This window comes from Pantherophis guttatus, chromosome 3 (assembly GCF_059756535.1).
Source record: "Pantherophis guttatus breed Tessera chromosome 3, ASM5975653v1, whole genome shotgun sequence".
NCBI lineage: Eukaryota > Metazoa > Chordata > Lepidosauria > Squamata > Colubridae > Pantherophis > Pantherophis guttatus.
Genome location: NC_142065.1, coordinates 114,390,803 through 114,406,018, shown reverse-complemented (window position 1 = coordinate 114,406,018; position 15,216 = coordinate 114,390,803). Strand labels below are relative to the sequence as shown.

General features: G+C 38.2%; 1 protein-coding gene across 6 annotated transcripts in view; it reads left to right on the top strand.

The window, feature by feature from the left end:
* NOS1AP (nitric oxide synthase 1 adaptor protein) overlaps positions 1-15,216 on the top strand; it is a 206,753-nt gene that overhangs the window by 72,327 nt on the left and 119,210 nt on the right. For 5 of the 6 annotated variants that reach the window (XM_060690208.2, XM_060690207.2, XM_034409934.3 and 2 more), the window contains 2 exons: positions 905-963; positions 2,701-2,809. The exons of the other annotated variant lie outside the window; for it this stretch is intronic. In XM_060690208.2, coding sequence (XP_060546191.1) covers positions 905-963; positions 2,701-2,809 — 168 coding nt within the window. The remainder of the gene's footprint in view (positions 1-904; positions 964-2,700; positions 2,810-15,216) is intronic. 6 annotated transcript variants of the gene reach the window in all.

Below are 15,216 nucleotides of genomic sequence, written 5' to 3'. Positions count from 1 at the left end.
CCAGTTTTGCTCACCATATTAATAAAAAGAGAATCTGAAGGAGTGCAGCAAAGAACAACAAAGATGATTAGGGGGCTGGAGACTAAAACATGAGGAATGGTTGCAGGAATTGGGTTTGTCTAGTCTACTGAAAAGAAGGACTGGAAGTGATATGATAATAGTGTTTCAATATTTGAGGGGCTGCCACAAAGAAGAGAGGCTCAACCTATTTTCCAAAGAACTAGAAAGGCAAGACAAAAAACAATGGACGGAAACTAATTAAGGAGAGAAGCAACCTAGAACTAAGAAAAAAATTCCTGACAGAACAATTAACCAGTGAAACGGCTTGCCTTCAGAACTTGTAGGTGTTCCATCATTCAAGGTTTTTAAGAAGAGACTGAACAGCCACTTGTCTGGAATAGTATAGGGTCTTCTGCTTGAGCAGAGGATTGGACTAGAAGACGTCCGATGTCCCTTCCAACTCTGTTATTCTGTTATTCTTTTTTCTGGTCAGCAGAATAGCAGAAGGGGTGGGGGAGCAGAGAAGACTGGGTATGGGGTAAAGAGAAAAGGTAATTAGAGAAGGAAGGAAAGAAAAGAAAGAGAAAACCTGCCCAGGCATTACCAAAAGGATTAAAAATAATTAGACAAGCAGCAGGGATGAACCCAATTGGCGGGGGACAGATAATTTTCAAAGGCTTTCATGCTTTTCAGCTGCAGAGTATGCAGTTATTGGCTCCTATTCAGCAATATTTTCCATTCTCGGTGAATGTGATATAACCACCTTCCCAGAACAATGTAACTATGAAAGTGCTTGGTTCCTTAGTAATACTGTCTCAAGGACATTCATTTCCTTAGGAGTTTTATAAATGTTATGTCACTCAATGAAGCATCTGTCCTGCTTATACGCAGCTCTCTTTTACAGAAGAAAGAGTGGGACTGGGATGACAGCAAGCTACTGGTGATGCATGACCCAATCTACAGGTAAGAGATGTGAGTAAGGAAAGGCCCCTGGGATAAGGAAAAGTTAACTAGCAGTGTGCATATTATAGGCAAGTCTCCAATGACTTAAACAAGGTTCTGTTTTGCAGACAGGACTATTGAAAGCAATATCAATAGTATTGGGAATTATATACTGCTTCATGAAACAAACAAAATGTTAAAAAGCTATGATACTTATGTAGTTACTTACCAAAGCACATCTAAATTATATTAAAGTAACCAAAATATCTTTACAATCCCCAAAGCCCTTTTGAGTACCCCGTTTGGAAATTGAAAGTTGAAAAATTTGACATGCCCTACCGCTTCATAGTGCTTTGTAGAACTCTCTAAGTGGTTTACAGAGCCAGCATATTACACCCAACAATCTGGGTCTTCATTTTATCGACCTCGGAAGGATGGCAGGCTGAGTCAACCTTGAGCCAGTCAGAATTAAATTCCTGGCTCTGTGGGCAGAGTTATCCTCCAAGATTGCATTTTAATCACCATAGCTCTTAAAGAAGGTAGAAACTGCTGGTAGATAGCTGATCTTTACGTGGGTTTGTCTCTGTTTCTCCAGGTCATTTTGTTCCAGGTTGTAGGATATTTGAACTCTGCACACAGTCCAGAATGAATTCAGATTGGGACCTAAGATCAAGCTAGCACTTGACAGAGGTTTCTAGGTCTTGATGTGACAATGACAGCACTTTGAAAGATAGTCTCTATTTCAGTCTTCCCTTTTCACCAGTCGAACAACTTCATGCTTTAAGACATGAGCACTGTACATGCAGAACTATTTGTAGGAGAACTAATAATCCTTTGGATGGAATTCTGGAATTCATATTATAATTCTATCATGCTGCAGCTATAACTTGCATGACAGAAAATATTAATTGGTAACTGACCATATGCATTTTAAAAGTCAACCGTTTCACTAAACAGAAAAGAGCCTGTAGTACAGTGGACTAAAGCACTGTTATTAACAACTGCTGCTTGCAATTACTGCAAGTTCAAATCTCACCAGGCTCAAGGTTGACTCAGCCTTCCATCCTTTCAAAGGTAGGTGAAATGAGGACCCAGATTGTGGGGGCAATAAGCTGACTTTGTATAAATATACAAAAGTATGAAGGCTATTGCTTAACGCATTGTAAGCCACCCTGAGTCTCCGGAGAAGGGCGGCATATAAATTAAAGCAAAAAAAAAAAAAAAAGCATTGGAATATTATTACAGTGTATTAATCATATTAGCAGATGGTAATAACATATCCTGATTAATAAAATACCTGCTTAAAAAAGAATGTGTAAGTGGTAGACTAAAAGAAAAGGAATAAATTGCAAAATGGTAATATTGGAAAGTATTATTGAGACAATCAGTGAGCACCCATACCTTGACTTGGCTTGCTTTTCTCCAAGACAGTGACAGAATAGCCCCATGATGGCGAACCTATGGCACGCATGCCACAGATGGCACACAGCGCCCTCTCTGGGCACGTAAGCCATCACATCAGTTCAACTCCGCTGCACATGCGTGTGCACCTCCAACCGGCCACCTGGTCGTCAGGTCTCTGCTGCACATGTGCGGTGGGCCCCACGGGGGCAGGAAGTGTGCGGGGGCGCATGCATGTGCAGTGGGGGTTCAGGCGCGCGCTTTGGGCACTCAGTTCAGAAAGGGTTAGCCATCACTGGAATAGCCTGTTTCCTATATGGCATGCATATTGCATATATAGTTCTGCTATTTTTGCAGGATATTTTATGTATCCCACGATTCCCAGGACCTGAAGATCTTCAGTTATATTGCAAGGGATGGCTCCAGTAACACCTTCCGTTGTAATGTTTTCAAGTCCAAGAAGAAGGTATGTTGCAAGTTGACAAGATACAAGCTTAGGGCCTCTTATAAATCCCTCTAATAACTGAAGGTCATCATTGCACTCTGGGGATATTGTGCATAGTTTGTATCTCCATTTTCTTGGAGTCTATTTACATGGGAATTGTAAACAGGTTTTCAGTATTTTCCTCTCATTAGGTAGAGGAGATTAGGTGCTATGGGGAAGGAGCTTCTTTGTACTTTCTAAACAAGATTTTTACTTATGCTCTGTGTTGATGATACTTGAAATAATACATTTCCTCCAGCATCTTTCCTCAACAGCTGGTCAAGTAGCTAATGAAAAGATGTCTGGAAACAAAGGTCAAAAAGTGAAAGTACCTGACAAGATGGAGGACTCATATACTGTTCTCTTACAGAGCAATGAGTTAAAATGGTGGCAGCGAAGGAAGCAGTATCAGATCACAGGGAGAAAAGTTACTAAATTAAGTAGGAAAGTATAAGGAGAGGGGGGGAAACGGAGAAAAAAGGAGCAGCAAGTTAGATAAGGAAGATAGATGGGATAAAGGAAAAGAAGAAATGAGGTAAGGAGGAAAACACTAGCAATATATTAGCGCAGCAAATGAATGGCTGCATGCTGAGTTGGAGGCAGCCGGCAATAGAGAATAGATCCCGCTCAGGAGCCCAACTAAGCAGCCCAATGCTGGAAAAGAGGCAACTGAGAGCAGTGAACCAGTGGTTGAACAGCGAGCAAGAAGGGAGGCAGCGAACCAGTGGGTTACAGTATATTCGGTAATTGTCTAGACCCATACTCCAACCTAGGCAGCCCGGCTCGAGGGGGCAGCCAGGTATCCCAGGGCCCAGGGCCTAGAAAACTAGAGGCAGCCTGACTACCACAGTCCTCCCACTGTGAACTTCCAGCCTGGCAGCCCTCCCCAGTGGCCTGCCCCATATGGAGGACTTGTGGAGAACTTGATCAACATTCCCTCACCAGCAAGATCAGCAGACACCTGACCCCTCGCCTTCTGCTAGCCCGGCAGCTCTTCCCAGTGGCCCATATGGTGGAGGACAAAGGGCCTGGAGCAACCCATCCAACAAAGGGAACTGGTGGCTGAGAAATCGGTGGTGGCAGAATCAGTGGAGGGGAGAAACGCAACAGCAGAATCCGTGGAGTGGAGATCATACTGTTTCCCTGGAAATTAGACCTACCCCGAAAATAAACCCTAGCCCGATTTTCACACCTGTGCCTAATATAAACCCTACCCCAAAATAAGCCCTAGTTAAGCCCTGCCTACTCCATCCCACCATCTGGTTGCTCATGGCCACAATGGGGCAGGAGGACACGTGGCACCCCAAGCATGGCAAGCTTGGGGAACAAACGGTGAACTAGAAGCAGTAGTACATGAGGGTAGATATGACATAGTTGCCATTACAGAAACCTGGTGGGATGAAGCCCATGACTGGAATGTACTGATGGATGGATACAAATTGTTCAAAAGAAACAGAACTACAAAAGGAAGAGGTGGAGTTGTACTATATGTGAGAGATCACTACATATCTACAGAAATGCACATGATAAAAGCTAAAACCCCTCTAGAATGTATATGGGTCAATATAAAAGGGGGGAAAGTGACATTGCATTAGTTTATATTATAGGCCATCCAACCAAACAGAAGAAATAGATGAATTTTTTGCCAACGTTAACAAATGTATGTAGGAAGCATATCACAGTAGTAATAGGAGACTATCCAGATATCAACTGGGAGACCAACTCTGCAGCAAGTGACACTTGACACTTCCGGCAGTGACGTCAGCGTGTTAGGGACAAAAGGAATGGTCTCCGTTCTCCAAGTCCCTAATATCTTCGATTTAGGAGCAGATTTAGGCACTATTGACCTCGGGGAGGTCAATAGGAAAAAGGGGAAACTCCGAGGACCTCGGGGAGGACAGCAATCCCCCTGAAGGTTCAGGAAATCCCCCTTAATCCTGATCGGGGAAGAACCAGCCACCCCAGCTGGCCAGAAACGTTGACAGCTGACTAAGAGGGAAGCGAAAATCAAATAAAGAAGACTTCGGTGGAAGGATTGGGAAGATAAAGAGCTCAAAAGGTATATTTACAATCCATAACGTGAGGATCGAAGGCGGGAGAAGATAAAACTCCAACTAAGAAGCAAACTATAGCTAAACAAGCGGCGACTGAGAAATAAGCGGAGACGGATTCCATCTTGACAGTGACAGCGCACAAATTAACAACCGGCGAAATCGGAGGAAATCCAGAGGAAACCCAGGAGGAGAAAGTGATCCCAGAGAAACTTGGACTTTGGACATTTTGCTACAGAAGAGAGACGGAATTTAAGGAGAGAAAGGGATAAATTTGACAGACTTTGCCCTTTGTGGAGGTGACAACGAGGCAATCAACAAGCAGCGGACACCGGAAGAGGGGGGGTTGGCAGAAAAACTCCGTTTAAAGTGGAAGCTAGGGGCTTTTGGAGCTAAATCAAACCAACATAAGTGGAATATTTTCCTTTGGACTTTTGGATATTTGGACGAAATTTGGACAGCATTTAGACATTTGGACTTGGACTTTTTTTTTTTGAAAGGTGGACACTTTGGAGTTTTGGTGGACACTGGACACTCAACTTAAAAGTATTGGGACTTGGATTTTTCTTTGAAAGGTGGACGCTTTGGAGTTTTGGTGGACACTGGACACTCAATTTAAAAGTATTGGGACTTGGATTTTTTTTTTTTGAAAGGTGGACGCTTTGGAGTTTTGGTGGACACTGGACACTCAATTTAAAAGTATTGGGACTTGGATTTTTTTTTGAAAAGTGGACGCTTTGGAATTTTGGTGGACACTGGACACTCAATCTAAAAGTATTGGGACTTGGATTTTTTTTTTTGAAAGGTGGATGCTTTGGAGTTTTGGTGGACACTGGACACTCAATTTAAAAGTATTGGGACTTGGATTTTTTTTTTTGAAAGGTGGACACTTTGGAGTTCTAGTGGACACTGGACACTCAACTTAAATATTAATATTAAATGTACTGTTTTTGAAATCTCATATTTAACCTTATATACCACATATATAACTGTTAACTTAGTTTTATATTTACTTTAAATATATATATACTTTAAATATATATTTATACTTATCTTAGTTCTATATTTTATCTTGGTAGTTAAATATATTGTTTTATATGTTTAGTTTTGAAAAATTATATTAGACAGACTAAGTGAATCTAGGATTGTAATTAAGGGTAATTGATATCGATAAATAGTAATTAATAATAAATTTAAATAAGATAGTAAGTAATTAATTATAAGGACAGTTAACTGATGAATTGCTGAAGTATTAGACTTTTCCCTCCCTCCCTCCCTCTATATTTCACCCCCATGTTTAGAGAGTAATATAGGCTAAATAGCCATCAAGAATTGAAGAACTCTGTAAAACATTGAAAAGTGAAAGATAGAACTTATAGATAAATTTATATATAGATAGTGATTGTGTGACAAGGAAACTTATCCTAGTTGTTTATCTCCCTGGGATTACTGAAAGCCATAAATTGAATATAAATACCAAAAGAAATATAACAGCCCAAATAGTAATCAGTATATGAAACTCTGGGAGAAGATAACAAAAGAAATACTAATGGCAACTACAGGCTCAGCAACAATTACTAAGTCAAGTAAAAAAATACCATCAAACCAGATGATACTCACGGCCTCTCCAGCACAACAAAAATCAGTTGAAACTACGGAAAAAGATAAAGCAACCCCCACTCTTAGTATGCAAAACATTCATTCCATATTAACGATGATCCAGGAAGGAATGAATAGAATGCAAGAGACCATGGCCCACAATCATGAGGAGACAAGGAAAAATCACGAAGAACTTAAGACGGATGTGGGAGAGATAAAGGATAATATTAGGAACATGGATGAGAAGATAGGAAAGATACAACAGAAAATAGAGGAAAACGAACAGAGGATTCATAAGGTGGAGGAGAGAATAGAACATACGGATAAGAGAATGGAGAAGATGGAATATAACCAAGCAGCCACAAATAAGGACCTAGAGGACTCGTTATCATATCTCGAAATGGAGAAGGCATCCTTCTACTTAAGGTTTCAGAATGTAGAAGAGCAAAAGGAGGAGGACTTAGGAGAAATCATGACTGAAATACTCTCAGAAGTGACCCAGAGGGACAAGGAAGAGATACAAAGTGGAATAGATGAAATCTATAGAGTTCACACGAACTACGCCCGGAGAAATAAGTTACCAAAAGAAATACACATTAGATTTACAAAAAAATCTTTAAAAGAAGTGATCTACAGGAGGATGAGAGAAGATACAACTATGTATAGGGGAAAAGAAATTTTAACCCTCAAACAGATACCAAAAAGGACAAGGGACCAAAGAAGGAACAACTTTCTAACGGCACAGTTGAATAAATTTAAAATAAAGTTCCGCTGGCTAATACCGGAGGGTCTATTAATCTCCTGGGAAGACAAAAAATATAGAATTGATAACTTAGAAAAAGCACAGGACTTTTTCGATCAACACTTTGTACTGGAGGAGGAGCAGGAGAGCAGAGAAGAAGAGGAACTTAAGAGGCAAGAGGAACAGCGGACAGAGAAAGAAGAAAGAGATCAAGAAGAGGGGAGAAGATTGGAAAGAGAAAGAATGGAGAGAGAGGGAGCGAGGGAAAAGACGCAAAGAATTACTAGAAACACAAAAAGACTGAAAACAACGAATAGATAAATAAAGAGAGATGGAAAGGGAGCTAAAACTTATTTCAATCAATATAAACGGACTTAATTCACCAGCCAAAAGAAAACAGACATTTACAAAACTTCAAAAACTAGAAATAGATATCATAACACTCCAAGAAGTACATATCAAAAGACAGCATCAAAAATTATTGGACAATCAAAGATTAGGAAGACTATATGCATCTTTAGGAGACCAAAAAAAGAGAGGAGTCGTAATATATGTAAAGAAACACCTAAAAACAAAACAAATATATGCAGACACAGAAGGACGTATCTTAATAATAGAAATACAAAAAGGATCCAAAACAATATTATTAATATCTATATATGCACCCAACGGAAACCAAAATGACTTTTTAAAAAAGCTACATAATATAATCAAAGACCTGGAATACGAAACTATCTGCATGGTAGGGGACTTCAATGCAATCATGGACATAGAAAAAGACTATCGGAGTAACAAACAAAGTAAAACTAGAAAGAAAATCCTACCGGAATCTTTCAAAGACATGATCAACGAACTGCACTTACATGACGTATGGAGAGAGGCAAACACACAAACAAAACAGTATACATATTACTCGAACCCACACCAGTCATGGTCTAGGATCGACATGGCCTGGATGACTTCGGACCTCAGAGAGGAAGTAAAAGATATCGAAATAGCAGCGAACACCTGGGCAGACCATAACCCCATTAAAATAGTATGGAAAGGACATCGAAAGCAAAGGAGGTGGATGATGGACACGGGAATAATAAAAGATAAGGAATACATACAGATGATTGAGAAAGAGGTTAAAATGTTCCTACAAATAAATACTAAAGAACAGACATCGCTTCAAAACCTTTGGGACACAATTAAAGCATACATAAGAGGTCTTACAATTGCGTATATGGCAAAAAAAAATAAAGAGAAACAACAGTCAAGGAATAAGTTGTTAGAACAACTCAGAATATACGAACTAGAATTGCAGAAGGAACCCCACAACAAAACAATAAAAGAAAAATTAAATCTTACTAAACATAAAATCAATCTGATTACCCAGACAGAAATTGCACAGAAAATCAAGCTAGCAAAACAGAAACATTTTGAGCATGCAAACAAAACGGGGCGGTGGTTAGCGTATAAACTGAAAAAAGAAAAAGAAAGGAGAACAATATTTCAATTGCAGGACGAAACAGGACAAATATATCATACCAATCTAGACAAAAAACGTATAGTCAAAGATTTTTTTCAAAGTCTCTACAAGAAAGAAGAGATCCGGGATGAAGACATTAAGGAATACTTATGTAAAACAAACATTACAAAATTAGAGGAGTCCCATAGAGAAGCATTAAATAGACCAATTACGATGTCCGAGCTGGTGGAAGCAAGGAAAAAGCAGAAAAATAACAAGGTTCCAGGCCCGGACGGAATACCAACGGAGTTTTACAAAAACTGTCAAAATGCAGTGGATGAACTGTTACTCCAAGTTCTCAATGATGCATTATTAGAAGCAGAAATTCCCAAATCCTGGACCGAAACTATTATTACACTCATCCCCAAAGAAGATATGGACCCCACACAAGTTAAAAATTATAGGCCGATCTCATTGCTCAATGTAGACTACAAACTCTTCATGTTGGTTATAACGCAAAGACTGAAAATAATTATTTATAAATACATACATACAGATCAGAATGGTTTTGTCCCAAGAAGACAGATCAAAAACAACATAAGAACAATTATCAACATCCTGGAATATTACGAGAAAAGAGTTGACAAACAAGTAGCCTTAATCTTTTTAGACGCACAAAAGGCATTTGACAATCTAAATTGGAATTTCCTCATATTGCAACTAGAAGCCATGGATTTCGGTGTCAAATTTTTACATATGATTAGAAAAGTATACTCCTTCCAAACGGCTAAAATTATGATTAATGGAGATATGACTGAAAATCTGGATATACAAAAGGGTGTGAGACAGGGTTGCCCTTTATCCCCACTACTGTTCATAATTTCATTGGAAATATTACTAAATGAAGTTAGGAAAGATGCGGAAATAAAAGGTTTGAGAACACGGAAAGAAGAGTACAAATTGCAAGCCTTCGCTGACGATGTGGTATTTATAATGGAGCAACCGGAAATAACAGGAACCAAACTTTTAGCGAAGATAGAGGAATATGGAAGAATCGCAGGGCTTAAAATTAACAAACAAAAAACTAAAGCATTAACAAAGAATTTGACAAAGGTACAGGAGACAAAACTAGAAGATAAATTAGGAATACAAATTGTAAAGAGAATAAAGTATTTAGGAATCTGGCTTACTGCTAAAGCGATAACAATTAGAGAAGACAATTATAACAAATTAATGAAACAAATTAGAAAAGATCTGGAAACGTGGAACAAATTACAACTGTCATTTCTAGGGAAAATCGCATCCATAAAAATGAATATACTGCCTAGATTACTCTACCTCTTTCAAGTAACCCCAATCTGGCCAGGAAAGAACTTTTTTAAGGACCTTAATAAAATAATAACAAAATTTATTTGGAATGGGAAAAGGGCCAGAATCAAAATAAAGTGTATGCAAGATATTCGGGAAAAAGGAGGTTTAGGCCTACCGGACTGGGAGTTATATTACAAAGCAGCATCGCTAAACTGGATAAGGGATTGGATAGATCTCAAGAATAAAAGAACGCTACTACTAGAGGGCTTTGAATTACAACGCGGATGGCATGCCTTTTTGTGGGAGGGAAAGGACAAGCACCATGGATATTTCCAGCAACATATTATCAGAGAATCACTGTACAAAACATGGCAAGAGATTAGAAAGCACTATACCAAAATTCCACGATGGTTATCGACAATGGAAGCACTAATATATCCCAACGCCATGGATATAGAGAAAATGAGGAGTTATAAAGAATTACTGAACAGTGAAGGAGAATTACAAACAAGACAAGAATTACAAAATCAGGGTATAGACATTGATTGGTGGCCATAAATGCAAATAGAATCAAGATACAAAACTGATCAGGCACAATTCGGATTTCAAAATGAACCAAATGAACTGGAAAAAATATTACAAAGTACAGATGAGAAAATGATTACCAAAATTTATAAGTACCTACTAAAATACAAATTAGAAGAGGAGGTCGTCAAAGAGAATATGATAACATGGGCCAAAAATATAGGATATACTATTGAACTGGATAAATGGGAAAATTTGTGGAAGATAAATTATAATATGACATTGTCTATACCCTATAAGGAAAACCTTTACAAAATGTTCTACCGATGGCACCTCCCACCGGCGCGCCTGGCCAAGATGTTCCCAAACACGTCTCCAATGTGCTGGAAATGTAAATCACAGAAAGGGACATATTATCATCTCTGGTGGTCATGCCGAAGGGCAAAACAATACTGGCAACAAATTAAAATAATGATTGAAGAAATCACAAAACAAAAACTGGAAATGAGGCCGGAAATCTTTTTATTGGGAATAATCACAGCACAATACACCAAAGAAATAAAATATCTGATCATCCATACCCTCACAGCAGCACGTATACTCTTTGCCCAACATTGGAAATCTGAACAGTTACCCACAGAGGACAAAATAATAGCTAAAATTACAGAATGTGCAGAATTGGATAAGCTCACAAAAGAAATACAAGAGAAAGACGATACTGATTACTATTTAGTATGGCAAAGATGGTACAGCTGGCTGGAGGCAAAAATAGGAATATAAAGATAATTTTTGACTATTCAATAGAAATACATAGAAGTAAACAAGGAGTCAATTATATATATACACATATATAACCATGTAAATATGTGAATGTAGATATAGATACAAATAGAAATATGAAAATAACCCACCGTTGTAGTAACTTCTAAGAGTCAGTCATTGGACTGAATTGATGTTTGTTTGTTTTGTATGTTGTTTTAATGTATCTATGTTGGTTTGTTTTTTTTATTATTAATAAAAATTTAAAAAAAAAGAATTTTTTGCCAACGTTAACAAATGTATGTAGGAAGCATATCACAGTAGTAATAGGAGACTATCCAGATATCAACTGGGAGACCAACTCTGCAGCAAGTGGGAGATCAAACAGACTCCTAACCAACCTAGTCGACAACTTTATCATCCAAAAGGTAGAGGATGGAACTAGAAGTAAAGCTATACTGGACCTAATTCTAATTAATAGAGAAGAAGTAATAGAGGGAGTTGAAATTGCTGGAACTTTGGGTAAAAGTGACCACATCATACTGGACTTCAATAAAAAAAGCAAACATAGAAAATAATCCAACCAGTGTCTTAAACTTTAAAAGCTGATTTTAACAAACTCAATGAGAGCATAGGAAAGATTCCATGGATGAAAATCCTAAAGAGGAAAACAACTCAAAGAAGCATGGAAAACTCTGAAAAATGTGATCATAAAAGCCCAGTCCAGCACAATACCACTGCAAAAGAAAAACAAGAAATTCAAGAAGAAATGAGAATGGCTACACAAAAATCTCTCTGACAAACTGAAATACAAAAAGGACAAGCATAAGGACCTGGCAGATGTTATCTCAAAACCATTGTACTATATCTTTCAAAAATTTTGGAGTACCGGGGAAGTATTTGAGGATTGGGAAAGGAATGATGTGGTTCCCATCTTCAAGAAAGGAAAAAAAAAAAAAACCAGACCCAGGAAACTACAGACCAATCAGTTTAACATCAATACCTGGGAAGATCCTGAAAAAGATAATAAAAAACATATTTGTGAACAACTGGAAGCAAAATTATAAATACTGTATTTTTCAGAGTGTAAGACGCACCGGAGTATAAGACGCACCTTAGTTTTTGGGGAGGAAAATAAGAAAAAAGCCGATTGGCAGGTGGATCAGCCTCCCGGAATAACCCCAATCAGCTGTTCCAAGAGATGAATTTTAGCAACAGGTTCCTTGGTTGTGAGCTCTGTGCCTTGCTTTTTTTTTTTTTTTTTTTTTTTTTGCTTTTTTTCCTGCCTCTGAAATTTCTGAAACTCTGTTTCAGGAAAAACTTTTTTTCCTGCCTCTGAAAGCCTCCAAAATAGAGCTTCAGAAAAAAAGCCTCTGAAGCTTTGTTTGGGGCCTTCTTTTCTGAAGCTCTCTGAAGCTCTGTTTGGGGGCTTCTTTTCTGAAGCTTCATTTCTGATCCTTTTTTCAGCCTCTGAAACCTCCATTTGAGAAGCTGGGCGGGGCTGCATTTGGAGTATAAGACACACCCAGATTTTCACCCTCTTTTTTTGGGGAAAAAGATGCATCTTATACTCTGAAAAATACGGTAGTAACCAGCATGGGTTTGTTAAAAACAGATCATGCCAAACCAATCTTATTTTATTCTTTGATAAAGTGACTAAATTAGTAGACCAGCGAAATGCTGTGGACGTAGTATACTTAGTATATAGTAATGTATTTGACAAAGTAGACCACAATCTACTTCTTGGTAAGCTAGAACAGGGGTGGGCAATTGTGGCTCTTTTACAACCTGTGGACTTCAACTCCCAGAATTCCTGAGACAGCTTGGTCCACAGGTTGTAAAAGAGCCACAATTGCCCGCCCCTGAGCTAGAAAAATGTGGAATAGACAACATCACCATCAGATGAATTTGTAGCTGGCTAACAAACCATACTCAACAAATAGTCCTTAATGATACTACATCTACATGGAGAGAAGTAAGCAGTGGGGTACCATAAGGCTCTTTGGCCCAGTACTTTTCAATATTTTCATGAATGACTTAGATGAGGGAATAAAAGGGGAATTCATTAAATTTGCAGATGATACTAAACTGGCACAAATCGCCAACACCCCAGAAGACAAGCTCAGGATTCAAAAAGATCTTGACAAACTTGAACAATGGGCCTTTCCAGCAAAATGAAATTTAATGTGGAGAAAGGGAAGGTTTTACACATGGGCAGGAAAAAACAAAGGTACAAGTACAGATTAGGTGAAACCTGACTCAAAAACAGTAATTATGAGAGGGAACTTGGAATCCTATTGGATGATCACTTGAATATGAGCGAGCAGTGTACAGCAGTAGCAAAAAAAACCTAATATAGTCCTGAGTTGTATAAGCAGAGACATGGAATCAAAATCATGTGAACTATTGGTACCACTTTATAAAACCTTAGAAAGACCACACCTGGAATACTGCCACTAATTTTGGTCACCATACTACAAAAAAGATGTTGAGACTTTGGAAAAAGTTCAGAGAAGAGCAACTAAGATGATCAAAGGCCTGGAGACTAAACCATATGAAGAATGGCTGCAGGTTTTGGGTTTGGCTAATCTAAAGTTCAAAGAGAGAAGCAACCTGGAATTAAGGAAAAACTTCCTAACAGTGAGGACAATTAACCAGTGGAACAGCTTGTCTTCTGAAATCATGGGTACTCCATCACTGGAGGTTTTTAAGAAGAAACTAGACAGTCACTTATCTGAAATGATATAGGTTCTCCTGCTTGAGCAGAGGGCTGGACTAGAAGACCTCCAAGGTCCTTTATAGCTCTGTTCTATTCTGTTCTGTTCTATTATATTTCTATTTCTATTATTTCTATTCCAAAATCTCCCGCTTCTCTTAATTAAAAAGTGAAACTGTCTTTTAGCAGGTGGCTTAATATAATCTGTCATCATCACTTAGTCAGAAAGATTCCTTTTTTTACAGGGAAAATAGAACTTGCAGTATAAATTATTTTATTGGCAGGTAGAGTCATAGATTTGGCCTCTACAGAAAACTCTCTTTCATCCTGTTGTTTCACTCTCCTTTCCCAGAAGTGCTCCGAATTCTACATTCTGGCCCTGTGTTCCTGTCTTGATGTAGTTGCTTGGTTCTTAATGCTGCCATTATCTGTCTTCTAAGGGGATGCTTTTACCAGGTCTCCTCCTCCTTAACTCTGAGGTGTAGGATGGATAGGGATCCCATATTCTGTGCCCTCACTGCAAATAACAACAACACAAGCAAATAAAATTATAATATATTTTATAACAACACCTCCCAGGACTATAGTGTGTGATGTGTGATTAGGGCATGATGGGGTATCTAAAATTAATTCAATTGTTTTACATAATCATCTGGAAATATAATTAAGGTTGGATTAAAAAAACATAATGATGCTTACATAACAGATGGAGATCTGTTCCTGTTATAGAGGAAACAATAAATTTAAGGCTGATGGTAGAATGGATCTGCTATTAATATAAGACATTCTGCTGCACAGAGTTCCCAGAGTGTCTCAAATATACAGTAACTGAGCTTGCATAAATAAAATAAGCACCAGAAACAAAAATAATGCTGTTAATTTTTTCTTTATTTCTGTTAATTAGTTTAACACATTAAGATAAAATAAATTGAGATTACACAAAATTGAGTGAGATAGCTCAAGCCTTAGGAGGTAGAAATAAAATTCAAAAACCACCTCAGATGGGTTACAGAAATTGGTGAAAATAAAAGGAAATGTCTGAGCAAGTAAGGAATTTCTTTGAATCAGGGGGATTCAATTTTACTTGTACAATTTTACTTGTTTTTTTAGTTTTCTAGAAAATCCAAGCTTAAATCTGGGCCTGAATATCTTAGCTTTCCCCTTCTTTTTATCCCAACACATCTTCCTTATTTTCATTCCATTTCCGCTCTCTCAGTTTCAAATAGGCAAGATTAT